Below are 21589 nucleotides of genomic sequence, written 5' to 3'. Positions count from 1 at the left end.
CAATGTGACCTCTACAGGGCACAAGCCTGGGCAATGTATTTGGGGATCCTGGGCTGCTCTTGGCTTTACTGAAGTGGACCAAAGGAAAGCAGAGCAATATGTTTGGCACCAGCTTGGCTGCAAACGATACTGGAAGAAGGCATACAAGACGCCAGCCAACTGTCTTAGAGACTCCACTCTAGATTTGTGTAGGATTCACTCCTTGGCCTTTTCTTCTCCAAATGATATCCAGCAAGGCAGCGGAGGTTTAGGATCAGAGTTGTCCTTCTCCTAGACAGGCTACCTTCCCAGGCTGATGCCCCAACCTTCCTTCTAGAGCATGTGCATAAACTACCTTCTTGACGTTGGACCCACTTCTGGTCCCATCCACTCAATCTGCCAGAGCTTGTATTTGCATGCAGGGGAAGCCCCTAAACCAATGAGGGTTTGAGACTCATCGGCTACCCTCACCCGATTTAGCTGGCTAGTCAAAGCCATTCCCAGGGTGTGGCCGCTGTCACATGCTGACAGATTCTAGGACATTCGTAAAACTACAACAACAAACCAATGGTTACATGGAACATACTCAATAAACACACAAAATGTAACTGGCTGTACTTTTGAATAAATAAGGTATACTATTCATTGTATCAAATTTGTAGATTTCAACAGAAGTCTCATAAAGTTCAACAAAAAAAGCAGAAGACCCAGTGGTTCAGTTCATTCTCTAGTCCAGGGGTGTCTAACTCAGATTCATCGGGGGCCGCATGAGCAGTTTGGTCACCCTCAAAGGGCCAGTTGTATCTGTAGGACTTACAGTACAGGAGAGAAGGGTTCAGGCAGCCATTGGATCTGTCACATCACAGGATGGCATGCGCTCAATATAAAAACAAGTGGAGGTTTCCTGAATGCATGTAAAGTGGAGGTTTCCTGTGTAGAACGGCCGGCGCCACTAGAGGGCAGACGTTCTCTGGCTTGTAGGCTGCCGCGCATGCGCTGAAGAGGCGGCTTTCTTGTGTCAAAAAAAAAAGCAAGAATAAAAGGTGAAGGCTGGCAGCCGGCGGCGGCTACACGGGCCACATGATAAGGTCTGGCGGGGCGGATTCGGCCCGCGGGCCTTGTGTTTGACACCCATGCTCTAGTCAGTTCATGCATAAGATAGATACATGTATAAGTATCTATTTCGGCTAATATTAAGGCCAATATTCCGGAAATCCTTGTCTGAGACTCTGTGAAAGGATTCTGTGGAACTGCAACAACCCTTCATGTGGATTAATGGCCTATTTGAACAGACAGGTGGAATAGATACTTATACATGTATGGACCTCTTCTGCTTTTTTTGTTGAACTTTATGAGACTTCTGTTGAAATCTACAAATTGATACAATAAATAGTGTACGTTATTTATTCAAAAGTACATCCGGTTACATTTTGTGTGTTTATTGGACAGATTCTAGGAGTCACAGGTGCGAGCTAAGTGCAGGGTGGGGAGAAAAGGTACGTAAACTACAACAGAAGGAGCGTGATGTGCCCCCCCCCCCGAGAAACTACCCCTCTCCTAACACCCCCCACACCCTGGGTGCCCAGTATAGATAATAGGGAAATGAAATTGTATAAAGTCCTCAAGTACAATCTACAATTTAGCCTCATTTTTTTTAATCTGGACCTATTAGATGAAGCCCCTCTTTCCTTCCCAAATTTAGGCCTTCTGTAAGTTTACTTTCTGTAAGTTTCTGTAAGGTGGCGCTGCGGGTTAAAGCCTCAGCGCCTAGGACTTGCCGATCGAAAGGTCGGTGGTTCGAATCCCTGCGGCGGGGTGCGCTCCCGCTGCTCGGTCCCAGCGCCTGCCAACCTAGCAGTTCGAAAGCACCTCCGGGTGCAAGTAGATAAATAGGGACCGCTTACTAGCGGGAAGGTAAACGGCGTTTCCGTGTGCGGCTCTGGCTCACCAGAGCAGCGATGTCACGCTGGCCACGTGACCCGGAAGTGTCTTCGGACAGCGCTGGCCCCTGGCCTCTTGAGTGAGATGGGCGCACAACCCCAGAGTCTGTCAAGACTGGCCCGTACGGGCAGGGGTACCTTTACCTTTACCTTAAGTTTAGCCTGCTCAGCATCATATATAAACAGGGCCTGGTGATTCAGGAGCTTTGTGTTTCAAAGAAAACAGAGTGCCCTGATGTCAAGGTTATCTCCTAGCAAGAGCGGCTGCATCATCTGACTAACTTGCTCACTTCAGGTCTGGTATCTGCAGCAGATATTCCTCTCTGCCCTTAAGCCCCAGGGGGAAAAAAGATAATGTGAAGTACTCAGTGACGCACATCGGAGTGTACAGCGAGAATGTGATAAATAATTTGTAGATAGAGAAACAAAAGAAGTGTTTCTTACATGTTTCTGTCTCCCTCCCTCCCTCTTCTTCTCCACCTCTTCTTAACTGGATATCTACCCAAAAGAGAATTTAGGACTCTGGTGATTGAGATGGTGTTGGCCACAGATATGTCCTGTCACTTCCAGCAAATCAAAGCCATGAAGAATGCGCTGCAACAGCCAGAAGGGTGAGCCACCTTGTGACACTGTGCGGAGGGGAGGGCTGTGTTCCAGCTGGTACTTTGCCACTTCATTAAACAAGCTTCAAAAGCATCTCTCTGAGGGGGAAGACAGCATCCTTTCATGTCCATGCCTATTTCTTTTCACAGCGAGTGAATTCACACATGCGCACAGACACACTTCGTTCCAGATTGGCAAGGATTAAAACTGAGCATGGATAAAACAAATCCATCCCTTTGTTGTGGAGAAGAAGCATTAAAACAGTGATGGCTGGTCCTTTAGGGCACCGCGCCACTAATGCCAGCTCTGCCTGCCAGAGTCTTACTTGAAACCAATGCCCATCAGCCTCCTCCTTACTCTTAGTCTTGCCCTTGTAGGACTCAACAGGGAGAATGATGCAGGCAAAACTACAATGGGTTGGCTCTGCCTGTCAAAGGTTTTAATAGCCTCATTTCCTTGTTTCACAGTTGGTTTCCAGTCTTACGGCACGACAATTAATTTATACCACGGTTTGCATTTGCAGAATTGACAAACCGAAAGCCTTATCGCTGATGTTGCATACAGCCGACATCAGTCATCCTGCCAAGGCATGGGACCTCCATCATCGCTGGACCATGTCACTGCTAGAGGAGTTTTTCAGACAGGTAACTTGCAAAAATGAAGCTGCTTTTCTTTCTTTCCATGTTATTTGGGTAGCACTCCACTTAATATGTATGGAAGTGAGAGCTGGACCATAAAGAAGGCTGATCGCAGAAGAATTGATGCTTTTGAATTCTGGTGCTGGAGGAGACTCTTGAGACTCCATGGACTGCAAGAAGATCAAACCTATCCATTCTGAAGGAAATCAGCCCTGAGTGCTCACTGGAAGGACAGATCCTGAAGCTGAGGCTCCAATATTTTGGCCACCTCATGAGAAGAGAAGACTCCCTGGAAAAGACCCTGATGTTGGGACAGATGGAGGGCACAAGGAGAAGGGGATGACAGAGGGCGAGATGGTTGGACAGTGTTCTTGAAGCTACAAACATGAGTCTGACCGAACTGCGGGAGGCAGTGGAAGACAGAAGTGCCTGGCGTGCTCTGGTCCATGGGGTCACGAAGAGTCGGACATGACTAAACGACTAAACAACAACAACCACTTAATATTTACATATAATAATAATAATAAAAATTTTTATTTATACCCCGCCCTGCCCAGCCAAGGCCGGGCTCAGGGCAGCTATGTAGGACATATGTAGGGTAGCATCTTCTTACTGCCTTTGTTGACATCGCAATTGCATGAAATATTGCTGTGGGGGCAGGGGCACCAACTATAGGGGAATCTGGGCCTGAGCACCCATGAGAAATTGTTGTGGGTGCTGTGCACCCACACTGCAGGGCCCTCAACGCAACTTCTGAAGTCTCACAAGGCCTTGGAGAGCATCTCTGAAGCCTCACCACCGGAATTAAGGTTCTATGGTCTCAAGGCCTTGTGAGACCTCAAAACCTGACTGTGGAGCATGTGTGACCTCCCCAAGTTGGCTCCCCTGTGCGGGGGGATGTCTACTGTCCTTTAGAAAGATGTGGAGGGAAGAGTTTCTCTCCATCCTTTCGCAGCGGAATTCAACACAGGCATCTGTGTGCTTACATCGGATGATCAGTAAATACAGCAATGAAAATCCTAATAACATAGCGGATCCTATGCCCAGTTCAGATGTGGCAAGAGGGCATGATTTGTTGCTGTAAGCTGGTGTGAGCCAGCATGAGCTGTGGGCTCACATTCTTCCCCTCCCCTTGAAGGGAGGAGATTTAAAGCTTTTGTTCCTGGCTTGTTCTACATCACAGTTTCCCATTTTGTTTTACTCCCAAGCTTGTCCTGAAGGCATAAATCTCCTCCCTGCATGTGCAAAGGGGAGAGTATATAGCTCCATCACTCATACTAGTTTGTCCTAATAGAAGCATTCTATTGTTGTTATGTCTGAACCAGGCCAGAGTGTGTTCATTTCTTCACAGAAAGCCCTGTTGCAGTTAAATATCCTTTAGAACATTCCAGTAGTTCATAAAAGGCCAGAGTATGCTCATTGTACCGTTGATTAGTCATGTTTCATGTGTAATATTGTGATGGAGTATTTGTGTGGGCCAAGGCAAGAGTGTCTACACCCCTCCCACAAGTCAGTTGGCAATTTTGCCTCTCTCCCTCCACATCCTCAGGCTTTATGGCAATCTGTTTTGGAAACACAAGACTGTTTCTAAAGCACCATTCGATAGGACATTGGAATAAGGAGAGAGGGAGAAATCTGCTGCCCCTTATTTTTTAAAAAAGAGCCAAAGTCTCACTGAATATATCTCTGCTTCTAGGCTGCAATCTACATGAGCAGATGAAATTGTAGGCAGTCTTGCAGACAACATGTTCCTCTCTTTTTGCATCCAGTGTCAATATATTGGCTAAGATCACAGTGCGCCGGGAGTTTTTTCTGTGCAAGTCCCATGCAAATGGCTGCAAAGTGAGCATGACTTATGCCTTTTACATTTCTGGTTTGTACTAATCTTCTTTTTGTTCTTTCTCTTTCTTCTTCAGGGTGACAAAGAAGCAGAGCTAGGGCTTCCTTTTTCCCCTTTGTGCGACCGTAAATCCACCATGGTTCCTCAGTCTCAAGTAGGTAAGTACATCCAGAAAGACTACATTTCCCAAGTGAGGAGGAAGGAAAAGTGGCCACAAAGACACTGCAAAAGGGAAAGTAAGAAGGGAGAAAATGGGAATTGCCTAAAGCACAGTACAGTGGTACCTTAGTTCTCAAACTTAATCCGTTTCAGAAGTCCGTTCCAAAACCAAAGCGTTCCAAAACCAAGGCGCACTTTCCCATAGAAAGTAATGCAAAATGAATTAATCAATTCCAGAGTTTTAAAAACAACCCCTCAAACAGCAATTTAACATGAATTTTACTATCCAACGAGACCATTGATCCATAAAATGAAAGCAATAAACAATGTACTGTACTATAAAATAAATAAGACAGTATTGTACATGATAAAAATAAAAATTCATTTTTTCCCTTACCTGCACTGATGATAGTCATTGTCTGGATGGGGGGCTTTTATCCATTTCCACAGTTACACAATCAGTCAGTAGCTGAACTGGGTTCCACACAGTCCCAAAAGCAAATGAACCTAAAAATCCTCAGAAACAAAATGCAAAATAAATAGCAAAAACAAAAGCGCCAAACTTAATCCGTTCTGGAAGTCTGCTTAACTTCCGAAATGTTCGAAAAGCAAGGCGCAGCTTCTGATTGGCTCAGGTGCCTCAGAAACAATAACCTTATCGGACGTTGGGCTTCCGAAAAACATTCAAAAACTGGAACATTTACTTCCGGATTTTCACATTTGAGAACCAAGGAGTTTGAGTAGCAAGGTGTTTGAGAAACAAGGTACCACTGTATGTATGTTCTTGCTTGGGTGACGCATCCAAGGAATTTTGATGGAAGCCAGGTCATATTTCAGATCTGGCTACAGTTCAGTAGAATTTTTGTGCTTTGTATCAATAAAGACCCAGTTATATCCCTGGAACCTGTGGCTAAAACGGTCTCATGTCCTGAGACCTGAGAGAACTGCTATCAGCCACAGCAGGTAATACTGTACGCAGAATTGGCTGGAACGACTTGTCACAAGACCGCGAAGGAGAGAACTTTACCCCTTGGTCTTCTTTTCTTGGCAGCATTTGACCTTTAGTAAAAAGGCTTGTATCCATTGCCCAAATCAATGGAGAATTAATGGCAAATTATGCCATTAGCAAAGGCAATTATGGCAAACGAAGCAAACACTCAGTCAGTACTAAAGGCTGATTTATACAGTCCTGTGCTGCTTCGCATTTTATTTAATTTGCGGAAGTTTACTGCATCTCACCGGCATTAATAATTACGTTCTCTTTGTAAATCTCATGCTCTAACATTTTAAAATATTCATTTCTCAGTCTGCTGCTCACTGGGCAATTGTCTAATGACTTTATATAGCGGCTGCGATTGAATCAAGAACTATCATATCCACCTCCATCCCAATTTCCTATCCACCAATGCAAGTTTCCCACCTCAAAGCTGAAGTCAGAAGTGAATGTTGTTGTTGTTTAGTCGTTTAGACGTGTCCGACTCTTCGTGACCCCATGGACCAGAGCACGCCAGACACTCCTGTCTTCCACTGCCTCCTGCAGTTTGGTCAAACTCATGCTGGTAGCTTTGAGAACACTGTCCAACCATCTCATCCTCTGTTGTCCCCTTCTCCTTGTGCCCTCCATCTTTCCCAACATCAGGGTCTTCTCCAGGGACTTATCTCTTCTCATGAGGTGGCCAAAGTATTGGAGCCTCACCTTCAGGATCTGTCCTTCCAGTGAGCACTCAGGGCTGATTTCCTTAAGAACGGATAGGTCTGATCTTCTTGCAGTCCATGGGACTCTCAAGAGTCTCCTCCAGCACCATAATTCAAAAGCATCAATTCTTCGGCGATCAGCCTTCTTTATGGTCCAGCTTTCACTTCCATACATCACTACTGGGAAAACCATAGCTTTTACTATACGGACCTTTGTTGGCAAGGTGATGTCTCTGCTTTTTAAGATGCTGTCTATGGAAGAATGTTATTGTTCACCTTATGTCACTGATAGAAATTTTCTGATGAAGCGTAGTTGCTGTTATTTTTCTTACAAGACATACCATACAATCAAGCATTTGGGGCTGAGTTACCCTCTGCATCGAGACAAATGCTTTCACAGGTGAAATGAAGCAATTTAACTGTCAAGGCCTGTTTTTAAAGACCAGCTTATTTTCTAAGGACGGTATTTCACCACGAGTCCAGCGCCAATATCTGAAAATCCAGTCTGCTCTCTTGTCAGCCAGGCCAAATTGCTGCAGAACACCAAGCCAAGAATTTTCGGTTGCTCAACAGGAAGCTTTAAAGATGCAAACGCTTTTTCTTCTCTCGGAGGCTGTGGGAGGCTTGTTTGATTGGAGACTTTGCTCCTTGTTGTCATCAGTGCCTTTTTTCACTGATCAGTGTAGTGACATCCTTTCATTTTTGCCCTTTGCTTGGCAAGGAGAAAGCCCACACTTTCTGAACATGCTGGGCAAACACTGATGATCACATGGAGTTTATACCACACTGAGAAATCTGAACCTGCTGTGAATTAACTAACTGGTCCCTGGATTCTTTTTAAAATGTTGATCAGGAACAAAGGCCTATCTTAGGTGATTCCCAAACCGCACTACTAACCTCCTACGGTGTTTCATGCGCTCTAAGCTTTCACGTTTCTGGTTGGCGGTGACAGCAGTGGCCTCTCCCTCCTCCTCTTCCTCCTGTTCATGCACTAGACACAGCTGTTCTCAACCTGTGGGTCCCCAGATGTTGTTGGACTACAACTCCCATCATCCCTGAGCTCTGGCCTTGCTAGCTAGGGGTGATGGGAGTTGTAGTTCAACAACATCTGGGGACCCACAGATTGAGAAAGGCTGCACTAGAGTGTCTTTTCTCCCACTTAGGGATGAAGAGATGGGAGCCTCGCTGCTTCCATTTTGAGGAATGCAGATACAGTTGAGCCACTGCTAGAATTTCCCAACAGGTGGGTCACTGCTGCTTAGCTTGGAGAGAGAGAGAGGGGTAGGGGAGAGAAGGCAGGGACGCTGGCGCAGTGCAAATTCGCCAACAGGAGCACTGGATTTGCTCCGCCAGTGCATCTGCTAGTCACCAACCTCCTTGCTGCCTGTGCCCTACCCCTTTCCCTCTCAATAAGTGATAGGCCCAGGAAGCTCTCAGTTGCTCCTCCCCACCTAGTGAACTGCTTCAGTTGGAAGGAAAGATGTTGAGACAGGGACAAGATTGCACACAGGAGCTCTTGCAGGCAGGCCATTTGTGATCACTTACTGCACTTTTGCAGGCTGTCACTGTGTTGGTATGTATCCCCCCCCCCACCAAAGGAGCCAACTCCTAGGAGCTGAGGGGTCTTCGTCCCCCCAATAAAATATTTTAGGGGGCTGGGCCCCCCAAGGTTGATGGGCATTGCCATTCAGATGGTGTGCATGCACTGCTTCATGTGATCGATTTTGTGGGGCAGGGCTTACCTGCCCCCCAATAATTTAGTCAATTTGGCACCTCTGCCAATTAAAAATGCAATAGGGTGAGAAAGCCTTTCCTCTTCAAGGAAGGGAGGAGGTGTGAGAGGGAGGCTGGAGGCTTGGGGGCAGGGTTTAGCCGCTCAAACGTGGCCACCGCAGCATTTTCCAGCCATTGTGCGGCTGCTTCTCTTCAGATCACCCACTCTCCCTCCCATAGTTCATTGCTTGGTTCTTGACATTGCTATGGCAGCTAAAAAAGCCAATGCAATTCTGGGCTGCATCAATAGGAGTATTGCATCTAGATCAAGGGAAGTAATAGTGCCACTGTATTCTGCTCTGGTCAGACCTCACCCGGAGTACTGTGTCCAGTTCTGGGCACTGGAACGTGTCCAGACGAGGGCAATTAAAATGGTCAAAGGCCTGGAAACGATGCCTTATGAAGAACGGCTAAGGGAGCTGGGCATGTTTAGCCTGGAGAAGAGGAGGTTAAGGGGTGATATGATAGCCATGTTCAAATATATAAAAGGATGTCACATAGAGGAGGGAGAAAGGTTGTTTTCTGTTGCTCCAGAGAAGCGGACACGGAGCAATGGTTCCAAACTACAAGAAAGAAGATTCCACCTAAACATTCGGAAGAACTTCCTGACAGTAAGAGCTGTTCGACAGTGGGATTTGCTGCCAAGGAGTGTGGTGGAGTCTCCTTCTTTGGAGGTCTTTAAGCAGAGGCTTGACAACCATATGTCAGGAGTGCTCTGATGGTGTTTCCTGCTTGGCAGGGGGTTGGACTCGATGGCCCTTGTGGTCTCTTCCAACGCTATGATTCTATGATTCTATGGACCTGTGGTTGGTCGCCTTGGTTGGCCAAGGGTGCCTGGTTGGAATTTTTATCCAACTGGCAAATTAGCACCTGCCACTTGGTTTTTCGCCTACCTCGTAGCAAATCATCACAACTGTTGGGTATTGGCAGTTAGGCATTGGAATATGGTTGTGTGTTGGAGGGCAGGGTGTGGCCATCGCCTACCCCTCCACTTTATGGGTATTCCAGTAAAGGAATCCGGTGGTCGTGGATCCTGTCCGATGCCCTTGCTGGTGGCTGGGGCCATGGCACGACCCCCAGTGACATCAGAGGGAGCTTTTAGTTGTATTTGCATCAAGAGGCTCCTCCCACTGGTGGTTAACCCTTGATAGACTCACCCCTCCCTGAAGGGGTGGAGTCATGCTCTGTTGTTTTATCCAATGCCTAAGCCAATACCTCTCACATGCTGTAATCAATAAAGTTGTGGCCTTTTTTAGCCCATTAACCTAGTATAATGTGTCCATGTGTCTTTCTTATCCTCAAGCGGGTGGCGGGTCCTTGAATCACAACTGGATGTTGGACTAAATGGGACTTTGGGCTGATCCAACAGGGCTTCCCTTACATTTCCATTTTACATGTCAGCACTGGATTTAGGCGCACAGGGTGCCCAGCCGAGGGGTGTGCGCAAAATTGAGAAGATCCGTTTGGAGGCACCAAATTTTGGCCTCACATAGGGCGCCATATTACGAAAGATTACCAAAGCCCATCCCTGCACACTTTTAGGTGTACATTTTTAAAAGTATGATTGTATACATAAAAAATATAATGTGTGGAACAGACCTTAATGTCTGCTGGATGATGAGTACTTCTGCAGAACATCCTCTGAGGTTGTTTGTGGACTGGGAGAAAGGAAGGAGGCAGAATGGGACTGCTAGTGTAGGCGTTATACCACAGATGATACATGGAAGATGATTTAGGAACCACTGCTCAGTCTAAATGGTTGTTCTGATTACTTTCATTTCCTGATATAAAAGCTAAGATATAATGACTCCTAGCTGATGGAAAGTGGGTTCCGTGTCCCATGCAAACTAAATTAAATAAGTGGATTATGGGAAATTGTAATTACATTTGACATTAGCGGTCATATTTTTTAACAAGGATGGTGTTTCTTTAGACATTTCTGTAACATAGCACCCAATTTGTTTAATTTGCTCTGCAAATGGTGAATAATACATAAACAGTGGTTTCCAATTTTCCTGCTCTGAAATATGCACCCTATACCACAAGATACTTACTTTTGATAATAAGCCTTCCTTAGTAGCCAATTTATGTTATTATATTATTCATCCAAAACGACCTAATAGCTGAACATCAGGTTTGATTTACAGAAAATACATGAAATTACCTCTGATAACTCTTGCTGGTAAGTCAAATGCAAAGTTTAGATGAACAGAGTGCAAGGGAAGCTTCCGTGCCACTTTTCCTTGCACACTTCACGACCACGAAGCATTCCTAGCTTTGTTATTAGAGCATTTCCATAAATTTCATCCTCCAAGCTGGGTCAGACTCATCACCAGATGTACTTGGAATTTGACTCAGATTCTCACAAAGCCCACACAAAACAATCTCAGTCCCATCTGCCGTGTGTCGAACTGCAGCAAATTATTTTCACCGTTTTAAAGAACAATCTTACAATTTGATGTTAATGCCTGTGCGAAGATTCACACTGTGAGCTTTTGACGCATTTCCTGCAGGTATTTCTTTATGAATATTGACAAACACATTGATGCCAGTGTAGCTGATCCTCTTGCCTTTGTGTGTCTTTTCCAGGTTTTATTGATTTCATTGTGGAGCCCACTTTCACTGTGCTGACTGACATGACAGAGAAGATTGTAACACCTCTCATTGAGGAAGCCTCCCACTCTGGCATGACAGGGTTTAGGCGTTCCAGGTTGGTATCTACGTTCATTTTCCATTGACAGCTCACCTCCCAATTCTCTTGAACTTAATGGTTGGAATCTGGAGCCCCATTCAGGGCCACCTCAAGACTTCTGCCGCCTGAGGCGGAACAGAAAATGGTACCTCCTCCTGACATCAAGTCAAGGCCAACGTTATTCTGGTACCTAAGGCAGAAAATCTCATCCTGCTATAGTCGTAAACATGCAGCAGCAACAAATTAAATTAAACTAACAACTTCATGACACTGAAAAATGGTTGCCTGATATAGCAGCCTCACTCTGTCCAATGATAGAGCTGGCCCTGTTTCCTGCGCACTGAAGCTTCTCAACTACGAGAAGGAAATGCAGAATGTTCATGCCATGTCCCAAAGTTTCTTTTCTTATAGAAGACACACATGGAGCTTGGGAGAACCTTTTTATTTATAGTAAACATGGCTAATAATCTATATGTAATTAACTTTATAGCCATAAAGAGGGAAGAATGTAGCTATGCTTGATAGACCATGAAATGTATTCAGTAATTGTCCTACTGGAGTAAATCTAGGCGTTAAGACACGATCATATAGCTTATGTCCCAATGGCTGGATGGGGAATATTTACTTTGTGAAGAGAACTTCATCATGGTGGGGATGTGTAACATGTAAGAGATACATTAAGATCCCCTACCGTTCCAGATGTTGCATACAGTGGTCAACCCATGTTTTCTAAAGTGGCCAGGCAAGGTTCCAAATTTACACATATAACAGGACCACTAGAGGACCATTAGATGAATAAAATTAACATGATAAAGGTTTCGGTCAGATAGCAATAAACTCTTCTAGATAAAGTTCTACACAACCTTTAGATACTGCAAGTTTGCTACATGCAATAGTTGGACTTGCTGGATTTAGAAAATCGTTGATTTATATGACCTTCCTGGTGCGTCAAGTGGCTTGGCAAATCCAGATTGCCATTGCTCATGTCAAAATGGTTTTCTGAGTTTTTCACTTCAGACATTCATCACCAATGAGCCCATTTGCCACGTCTGACCCATCCTGGCTCTTGCTTGGAAACTGGCCGGCATTGAAAAAAGACTCAGGACCAAGGCAAAATTGCGACTCCAAAGGATTTAGTTTCCCACCCCCACCCCCCGACCTACTGATCGGCAAGCCCTAAGCCAGTGTGGTGTAGTGGTTAAGAGCGATAGACTCGTAATCTGGTGAACCGGGTTCGCTTCCCCGCTCCTCCATATGCAGCTGCTGGGTGACCTTGGGCCAGTCACACTTCTCTGAAGTCTCTCAGCCCCACTCACCTCACAGAGTGTTTGTTGTGGGGGAGGAAGGGAAAGGAGAATGTTAGCTGCTTTGAGACTCCTTCGGGTTGTGATAAAGCAGGATATCAAATCCAAACTCTTCCTCTTCCTCTTCCTCTTCCTCTTCCTCTTCCTCTTTGGTTTAGACCACAGCACCACCCACGTCCCTCAGCAGGAGGATGGATAGAAAAGCTCAATAGGAGAAAGGGTCATTTTAGTGGATGAAGAAAATGGACATTTTGCTCCTAAAGTCTCTTTAGCATCTATGCTCTTGGGTCTATCTGGATATAATATTAACGCCTTTTATCTTGTGCTCTCCCAGTCTGAATAGCATTAGCCCTTCAGAAGTTAAAAGATCAAGCGTCAAGAGTACTGGATCAGAAGGAAGTGCCTCTCTCAACTGCTCCATTCTCACTGTGGACTTCAAAGGTTTCAAAAGCACCTGGACTGAGGTGGTGCAACAAAACCGGGAGAAGTGGAAAGCACAAGCAACCAAAGGTAAGAACAAGTGAGCTCATTGCCTAGAACTTTCAAAATACTCAGGATTTTGATGGTGTCTGTGTGTGTGTATGGGGAAAGCTTCTATGTTGCAAAGGACCTTAAGAGTTCAGTGCATCTCTAAGTGAATACTATTGTAAAAATGTGATTATGCAGCTGGCAGAGCCTGTCAGAACAAAAATGTCTCCAGCTGTTTCCAGAAACTGCAGAGAGTGGATGCCTGTCATATCTCTACATCAGTGTTTTGCAAACTTGGGTCTCCAGCTGTTTTTGGACTACAGTTCCCTTCATCCCTGACCACTGGTCTTGCTAGCTAGGGATGATGGGAGTTGTAGTCCAAAAACAGCTGGAGACCCAAGTTTGGGAAACATTGCTCTGCAGGAATGCTTTTCTACAGAACAGAAGCAGTCACACTAAATGCCCAGCTCCAAGTTGCTGTGGGGTAGGCTTCTGAGATCTTTGGAACTTGCAGGAGATACTCCCCCCCCACATATAGTGTTCTACTGGGTATGATGTGTGTGACACTGTGGTCTAAACCACAGTGCGGTCAGGGGGGAAGCGGCAGGGCAAGTGGAAGTGTGAAGGGGGCCTAACGTCCTGTGATTCTACAAACATGCTTAGGATTGTGGCAGTGGCATAGCGTGGGGGGTGCAGGGGGGCCGGCCGCACCGGGTGCAACATCTGGGGGGGGGCGCTCGCCGCCTCCGGAGTCGCCGAAGAGCCTCGGGCGCAGGCTGTAGCAGAGCCCCATGTCTCGCGGAACCGACGAGCTGTGCACACGTCCGGGCTGAAGGCGTCCGGCAGGCAGCAGCTCTCAGCGCTCGCCGCGGTCCCCGCGGGTCAGGGCCACAGAGGGCACGCCAGGCAGCCCCTCCTCACAGCCCCGCCGCCGCTGCTGCAGCTGCTGGGCCATGTTGCATTTTCCTCGCCTCTCTGCCCTCCTCGTCCTCCGGGCAAGCGGCATCGTTTGGGCGGCAGCGCCAGCGGCAACTTGCCTCAGATCACCTGACACGGACCTGCCGCCGCCGCCGCCTTGGCTACCTTACCATAAATACCCCAGCCCAGGCAGCGGCAAGAAGAAGCTGGCAGCGGCAGCAGGTTAGGGGTTAGGGGCGCAAATTACTTGCCTTGCCCCGGGTTAGGGGGTGTAAATTACTTGCCTTGCCCCGGGTGCTGACAACCCACGCTACGCCGCTGGATTGTGGTCTTAGTCACCTGATGAGATGGGCTGGACCTGTGAGCATATTGCTGAACTGCAACCTCCATCATTCATGATCATGGGCTATGTAGGATGCAGAGAGGAGAGTGGCCCTTCTGACTGATGTTTTCTCTCCCCCTCCTGCCATTCATTATTGTCCTTGCTTTTGCCGAGGATGCAGAAGAGAAAGCCAAGAAAGAGGCTGAGGAGAGTGCTCAGCAGGGAACGGATGACAAGAAAACGGAAGAAAGCGACGGGAAAAAGCCGGCTGAGGAAACCACTGCCCCCAAGTCAGACAGTAGTAAAGAAGGCAATTCGGGAGAAAGGAAGAGCACGGAAGCCAGCAAGACTAATGTGAATGGGACTCGCCAAACGGCTGGTAGCAAACATGAAGCTTCTCAAGGGAAAAATGCAACTCAGGTGGAAAAGGAGTCGGAGTCCAAGGCGACGGCAGGAGAACAAAAGCGGCTTTTACAGAACGGTGAGTCCTTGTGCAGAAGCAAATGTACTTTTCATTTGTATGCTGCTTTGAACAACTCCTCTGTGGAGAGGAAAAGTGGGATAGAAGTGTTTTAAATAATAATCAAATAATGCAATGCTGAGCTGATATCTTTGAGAGATTTGGAGTAGGCGACAGGTGGGCAGATGAGGTGCTTATAGCCGTGCCACCCCAGTCTTGCTTTCTAATATGCACTCTAATGATATCCTAGAATGAGTGAATGAAAAATAAGTGTCTGTGTGAGAGAGGTATCTCTCTCTCTCTCTCTCTCTCTCTCTCACACACACACACACACACACACACATACAGAGAGATACATAATGGACATGCACACACACACAAAGGTTAGAGCTGTCTTTTTCCGTTCAATTTGTTGCTGTTGTCATTGCAAAAGATAATGGCTCTCGATATAAATGAATTAATGAGGGAATCAAATGAGACGTCTCATTCAGCTGGATATTGCACTTAAGTGCACTTTTGCAGCCGCTGCTGGCTCGTTTCTGCTGTGTCATTCCCTGGGACACTAGTTTAGTGGCCTGTACAGTTTTAGAAAGGAACTTTAATGTAATGATACACAACATTAATCTCCTTGGATGCATAAGAGTGCTTTTCTTTGCTGGACTTAGTCTATCTCATTCTGGGGGATTGTTCCTGTTCTCTTGGGACAGTTTCATCATTTCTTTTCGGAGTTCATTATACTCGTCATTCCACCATGCAGCTAGAAGAACAGCTCTTATAAGTCCCTTAAGCTACCCTATTCATTAGGAAATTCAATTCTGCAAATGTGCACACTCTCCTTGCCTTAGGAAAAGCCTCTGTGTCTTTGCAGAGGATAGACTTTGTGAGTGTAATATTCATGGGGATATTCCAGGTCCTTGCCCTTTTGCAGTCTTTTGTCTTTGGTTGTTGAAGGGAAATATTAATATCTCATTAGCGTTGGTCCTGCTGATGACACAAAACATTCAAATTAGTTACAGCTCAGTTACAGCTGGTGAACGATCTCTGGAAGTTTTGCAAGTTGGTGTTCACTGAAGCCTGGGAACTATTTCCTCTTCAGAGAAGGGCATATTATGTTCAGCTTGGTACCGACCCTATATAAAGTCATTTCAGACAGAAAGACATATGAACGCAACTCCAAATCTTTAAATGACATGAAATTAATATGTTAAAGAGCTGTGGTATGTGGATTTGACACTTCTGTACTGTGAAGTGTGGCTTGTCTCCACACTGGTGTTACCAGTAAGGCGCTGCTGCGCATCTTCCCTTTTCATTTTTCAGGGCAAAGTTTTCTTTCAAGAAAACACCAACCCAAAACCTCCCGCTTGTTCACCATATTTGTTGCATCTCTTTCCCCTGCTGCCCCAACGGCTGTGGTTTCATTAGCTTTTTGGTTATTCTCAGCAAGAGTAAAATGGAGGCCACCCATGCAATCAGTAGTCACAAGGGGGTGTCTTGATGTAAAAGCGCTGCATATTTGCATAAACAAGTTCAGCTGTGCGACCATGTCACCCAGCCGACACAGAATGCAGGAAATGGTTGCTAGATCAGTAGCCCTCTTGCTCCGAATGAGGAAACACTTGTGTGTGCTCTCTGTTCCAAATTGTAGCAAAGGAGCAGAGTAGAAAGCATGTATCATTTCAGCTCTGCACACATGTGCATACAGACAGTCGTACCTTGGTTCCCGAACGCCCTGATGTTTTGACTCCCAAACGCCACAGACCCGGAAGTGATTGTTCTAGTTTGCAAACGTTCTTTTGGAACCTGAATATCCGACGGGGCTTCCGTGGCTTCTGATTGGCTGCAGGAGCTTCCTAGGTCCATCCAAAGGTCTATAAGTTTCCCCTTTCATACTAAAACTGACCCAGGCTTATGAAAATCATGCGAAAATTGAAGGTGTCTCTTTTTTTCATCTAAGCCCAGGATACATAGCAGGGCTTCAGGGAGCTGATTTTAAAAACCCAAATGGTGAGCATCCTATACCCTAAAAAAAGGTGGGGGGAGAGAAACGACCCTTTGCAGCTTCCTACAAGTAGTGCTGTATGTCTTGGAGTTGGATGAAAAACAGACATATCTTGGTTAATTAAGTGTTTTTCACTCCAAAACAACAATAGATAATTTCAAGTCAACTCTAGCCAGTCTCCCCCACCCTTGTTTAGAAATGTGCGCCCTCTTATCAATGACTTGAAATCTGTGTGAGAATGGAACGTAGGAAGTGGAACATATGGATATGTTCTTGAGAGAAGCAGTCAAACATCTGGGCCTGATTCCATAGCTTTGCCCCATGCACAGCTGCTCTCAGAAAACAGAACATTTGCTACCCTTTCCATGCAAACACCATTGTTTGCCAATGTTTTTCTTTCAAAGGCAGCGTGTAACGTGGCCACCAATGAAGTGGAATTATCTCATTTTGCAAATTATATCCCCCCGGGAGTTAATTAGACTGCTTATCATGATTCTAATTTTAAAATAGCTAGCTCCTTCTGTGCACCGTATCATTAGAAATTAAGTTCCGCGCCATCAGTTTCGGATTCATTTTGTTAGTGCCTCGCATTGGCACTACGTACCATTGGAATGGCAAAAATCAGTGTTGGAAGGAGTGGAGGCTGGTTTACCTGGGCAAATGGGGCACTGCCCCACCAATATCTCTGCCCTCAGCCAGCCTCCAAACCTGCCATCCTCCTACTTATATCCATTCCAGGCGGTGACATTACCTGCGGGCTTAATAATTATAATAATAATTTATTTATATGCTGCCTATTTGACTAGGCTGCCCCAGCCACTCTGGGTAGCTTCCAACAAATGAAAACATAGTAAGAGTATTTGGCTCTGGCTTCAACTACTGATGAACTCCCTGCTTTCTGCCCCACAAGTCCTAATGGGCACCAACCACCGCTGCGGTTGGCACTGTGGTCTAAACCACTGAGCCTCTTGGGCTTGCCGATCAGAAGGTTGATGGTTCAAAACCCCACGACAGGGTGAGCTCCCGTTGCTCTGTCCCAGCTTTTGCCAACCTAGCAGTTCGAAAGCACACCAGTGCAAGTAGATAAATAGGTACCGCAGCAGTGGGAAAGTAAACGGTGTTTCCATGCACTCTGGTTTCCGTCATGGTGTTCTGTCGTGCCAGAAACACTTTAGTCCTGCTGGCCACATGACCTGGAAGCAGTCTGTGGACAAATGCTGGCTCCCTTGGCCTGAAAGCAAGATGAGCACCACACCCCACACTTGCCTTTGCCTGGACCTAACCATCCAGGGGTCCTTTACCTTTTCTTTTCTTTTCAGTAGGTATACCCGGCATCTACATACCTGGATGAATTTTTTGGGAGTAGGGGCAGACATATGGTCAAATATTTTGTGGTACCGGAACAGCGCTAGCGGGTTTTATGTTTTGTTTTCATTCCAAAAGCATTGAAGTGATCCTCCACACAACCATGTGAATGTGTGACGCCTGAGGGGTTTTTAAATAGGCTTTTAATGAGCTGCTCTGAGCTTCAGTTGGTGACTGCATGGGCTCAAATGGTTGTGTGGATTAACAGACTCCTTTGGGAGGTGGTGAACTCTCCTTCCTTGGAGCCAGTGTGGTGCAGTGGTTAAGAGCGGTAGTCTTGTAATCTGGGGAACCGGGTTCGCGTCCCCGCTCCTCCACATGCAGCTGCTGGGTGGCCTTGGGCCAGTCACACTTCTCTGAAGTCTCTCAGCCCCACTCACCTCACAGAGTGTTTGTTGTGGGGGAGGAAGGGAAAGGAGAATGTTAGCTGCTTTGAGACTCCTTCGGGTTGTGATAAAGCAGGATATCAAATCCAAACTCTTCTTCTTCATCATCTTTTTAAGCAGAGGTTGGACAGCCATCTGTCATGGATACTCTAGCTGAGAGACTAGATGGATGCTCTAGCTGAGATTCCTGCATGTGGGGATTGGACTAGATGACCCTCAGGGTTCCTTCCAACTCTACAATTCTTTGATTATCCAGATTAGGCCACTACTCAACAGCAGGCTTCCTCAAACTCGGCCCTCCAGATGTTTTGAGACTACAATTCCCATCATCCCTGACCACTGGTCCTGCTAGCTAGGGATCATGGTAGTTGTCGGCCAAAAACATCTGGAGGGCCGAGGTTGAGGAAGCCCGCTCAACAGTACCCTCAATGTGAGGGGTAAGTGCATATTATTCCAGCCAACTGTGCAGAAAATTTGCCACGTTTGTGCAGAGCCATTTGCTGCATTTGAATAGTGTATTAAACTATGAATCCGTGTTCTTGGCGAAGGAAAACTAGAGGCTAGGAAAAACACTCACAGCATGTGGTAAGGAAGCAAACAATGCTTCCATCTAGTGGCCATAATGTATTTCACAAACTTCAACCGGCAGTTCACAGCTATTGCACAATGTCACCAAAATAAAAACAACCAGCTGAATGAATTGGGCCCGTTGAATGATCCCTGCCATTTGGAAACGGTCAGCACGCAAGGTCCAAGGAGAGATGGAACTGGGTGATGTAGGTGGAAAAGGGTTCAAGAAAAAGGGAAGAGACAGTGATTTCAAATGAAGGAGGGACTGTTAGTCTGTGGCAGCAATGTATTGGGTGCCATGCAAATGACTTGTGTGAGCTTATGAAAACTGTGTGTGTGTTCCTTGTTATTTACACAGCACTTTCAGTGTCAGTAAGACATTTTAAGTATATGAAGTCTTTAATTTTCGTTGTCTTCACGAAAGGCTTTTGACGTGTTACTAATCTCTGATATGCCATGGCTACTTTCAGTTTAAAGCTCTTTACATGAGGTTGAAAGACAGATGACTTTGCCAAATGACGCCCCCCCGCCCATGAATGTGAGGCTTGGTCCATGTTTGAATCCTCCTTAGTTCTGATCCGCCAGTTTCTTTGCTGGATCACAGTCTCATGCTCTCGCTATTTCAGATCAACACATTTCAAGGCATCTTAAGTGCTTTTAGAAGGGTTTTTAGATGTAGCCTGTTCTCCATGATGACAAAGTCCCAGTTAATGTGAAATAAGGACACACTTACTGCATTTCTTCCATATGTTGTGTACCATAGTGGTTTTCGACAGTGACGAATCATGTATCCTCATGTCTAGTAGTTATGGAGGAGAAGTGAGACTGTCCATTGGTGGAATGCTCTTGGTGGGAAATAATTCAAAGTCTCTCTTTCTATGTGTTTAGTGTTAGGCTCCCAGTGGTTGTTGGCAGTCATTACTATTTTGTAGAGTTTCCGACATGCAAAATTCCTTCCTAAACCCCACTGACTGGAATGCAACCCAGAAACTGGTTTACATGAGTGAGCAACATTAAGTTGGCTAAAGAATACAAATAAATAAATAAAAGAAATGTGAACGCACTGGATAGAGATGAATCGCCCATTGCACAATCTGTATATATGTAATCACATGTGTTTAATCTCAAAACTGCCCTGGGGACTATTTGGGGGATGAAATATATATATCAGTGTAGCAATCAGTTAGGGCCCACTTGCAAATCCATTTATATTGTTTGCCATTACGTTGTAACATCCAGTCACAACAGATTCTAATTTGTGTGTGTGTGTTTCCGTAAAACTTTTTGTTAGTGCTGAACAAAAATGACATCTCCTCCTCAAAATTGGACAGCAAATCTGATGCAAACATTGCAGTTATTGGTAGAGGGAAACAAAGTTCCTGCCCCTGGTTTTGTGCTGAAAATTCTCCTCTGAGAAACTTTGGCTTAAAGCTTTATTTTACTATTTGTTGTGTGCTAATTTCTTTTTAGTGCAGCTTGTTGGTCAGATATTTGTAGGGGGTTGAACTCTAGGATGTAAACCAGGCATAGGCAAACTTGGCCCTCCAGATGTTTTGAGACTACAATTCCCATCATCCCTGACCACTGGTCCTGTTAGCTAGGGATGATGGGAGCTGTAGTCCCAAAACATCTGGAGGGCTGAGTTTGCCTATGCCTTATCTAAACAGAAGTCAGGGGTATTTCTTTTCTCCCAACCAGGCAAGTAGCATTTTAGAAGAAGGCCAAATCTGATATTATTTATTCGATAAGTACCAAAGCCGGTTGGAATTCCTGTGCTGGGACTGTCTGCATTTTCAGAACCCCTCCCATTGTGTCTGATGCAGATTTTGGGAGTTCTCCATTTTAGTTTCCTTTTTGCAGAAGCGTGGGGGGCTTTTGCATTAGGGAAGGGCCAGGCTGATGTCCACAGCCAGCAATCTGAAACCAGTGCCAATTGTTTGATGCCCAAGGGCCCAAACAGATACACTCGGGAAGATGTGTGATTGTTAATAATAATAATAATAATAATAATAATAATAATAATAATAATAATAATAATTTATTATTTGTACCCCGCGCATCTGGCTGGGTTTCCCCAGCCACTCTGGGTGGCTTCCACAAAGACCAAAAATACACTAATATGTCATAAATTAAAAACTTCCCTGAACAGGGCTGCCTTCAGATGTCTTCTGAATGTTAGCTCGTTGTTTATCTCTTTGACATCTGGTGGGAGGGCATTCCACAGGGCGGGTGCCACTACCGAGAAGGCCCTCTGCCTGGTTCCCTGTAGCTTTGCTTCTCGCCATGAGGGAACCGCCAGAAGGCCCCTCGTCGCTGGACCTCAGCGTCTGGGCAGAACGATGGGGGTGGAGACGCTCCTTCAGGTATACTGGGCCGAGGCCGTTTGTTGCTTCCATTGTTCTAATTTGAGCTTTAAAAGAAGCCAATGGCACTAGGGCAAGGGAACTTTGCAACTCTTTCCCCTGTGTGATCTACCCA

The 21589-nt window shown here is 45.8% G+C and overlaps 1 protein-coding gene across 7 annotated transcripts in view; it reads left to right on the top strand.

The window, feature by feature from the left end:
• The window catches only part of PDE1C (phosphodiesterase 1C), a 340725-nt gene that overhangs the window by 295139 nt on the left and 23997 nt on the right, over nt 1-21589 (top strand). For all 7 annotated transcript variants that reach the window (XR_014557038.1, XR_014557039.1, XR_014557040.1 and 4 more), the window contains 6 exons: nt 2429-2530; nt 3046-3166; nt 5077-5158; nt 11217-11337; nt 12958-13133; nt 14513-14812. Coding sequence is in view for 3 of the 7 variants with exons in the window: in XM_083706283.1 (XP_083562409.1) it covers nt 2429-2530; nt 3046-3166; nt 5077-5158; nt 11217-11337; nt 12958-13133; nt 14513-14812 (902 nt within the window). In the remaining 4 variants the exon portion in view is untranslated. The remainder of the gene's footprint in view (nt 1-2428; nt 2531-3045; nt 3167-5076; nt 5159-11216; nt 11338-12957; nt 13134-14512; nt 14813-21589) is intronic.

This window comes from Podarcis gaigeae (assembly GCF_964106915.1).
Source record: "Podarcis gaigeae genome assembly, chromosome: 12".
In the NCBI taxonomy this organism is placed as follows: Eukaryota; Metazoa; Chordata; class Lepidosauria; order Squamata; family Lacertidae; genus Podarcis; species Podarcis gaigeae.
Note: the sequence above shows the minus strand (reverse complement) of the source record. Positions and strands in the feature narration are given on the sequence as shown.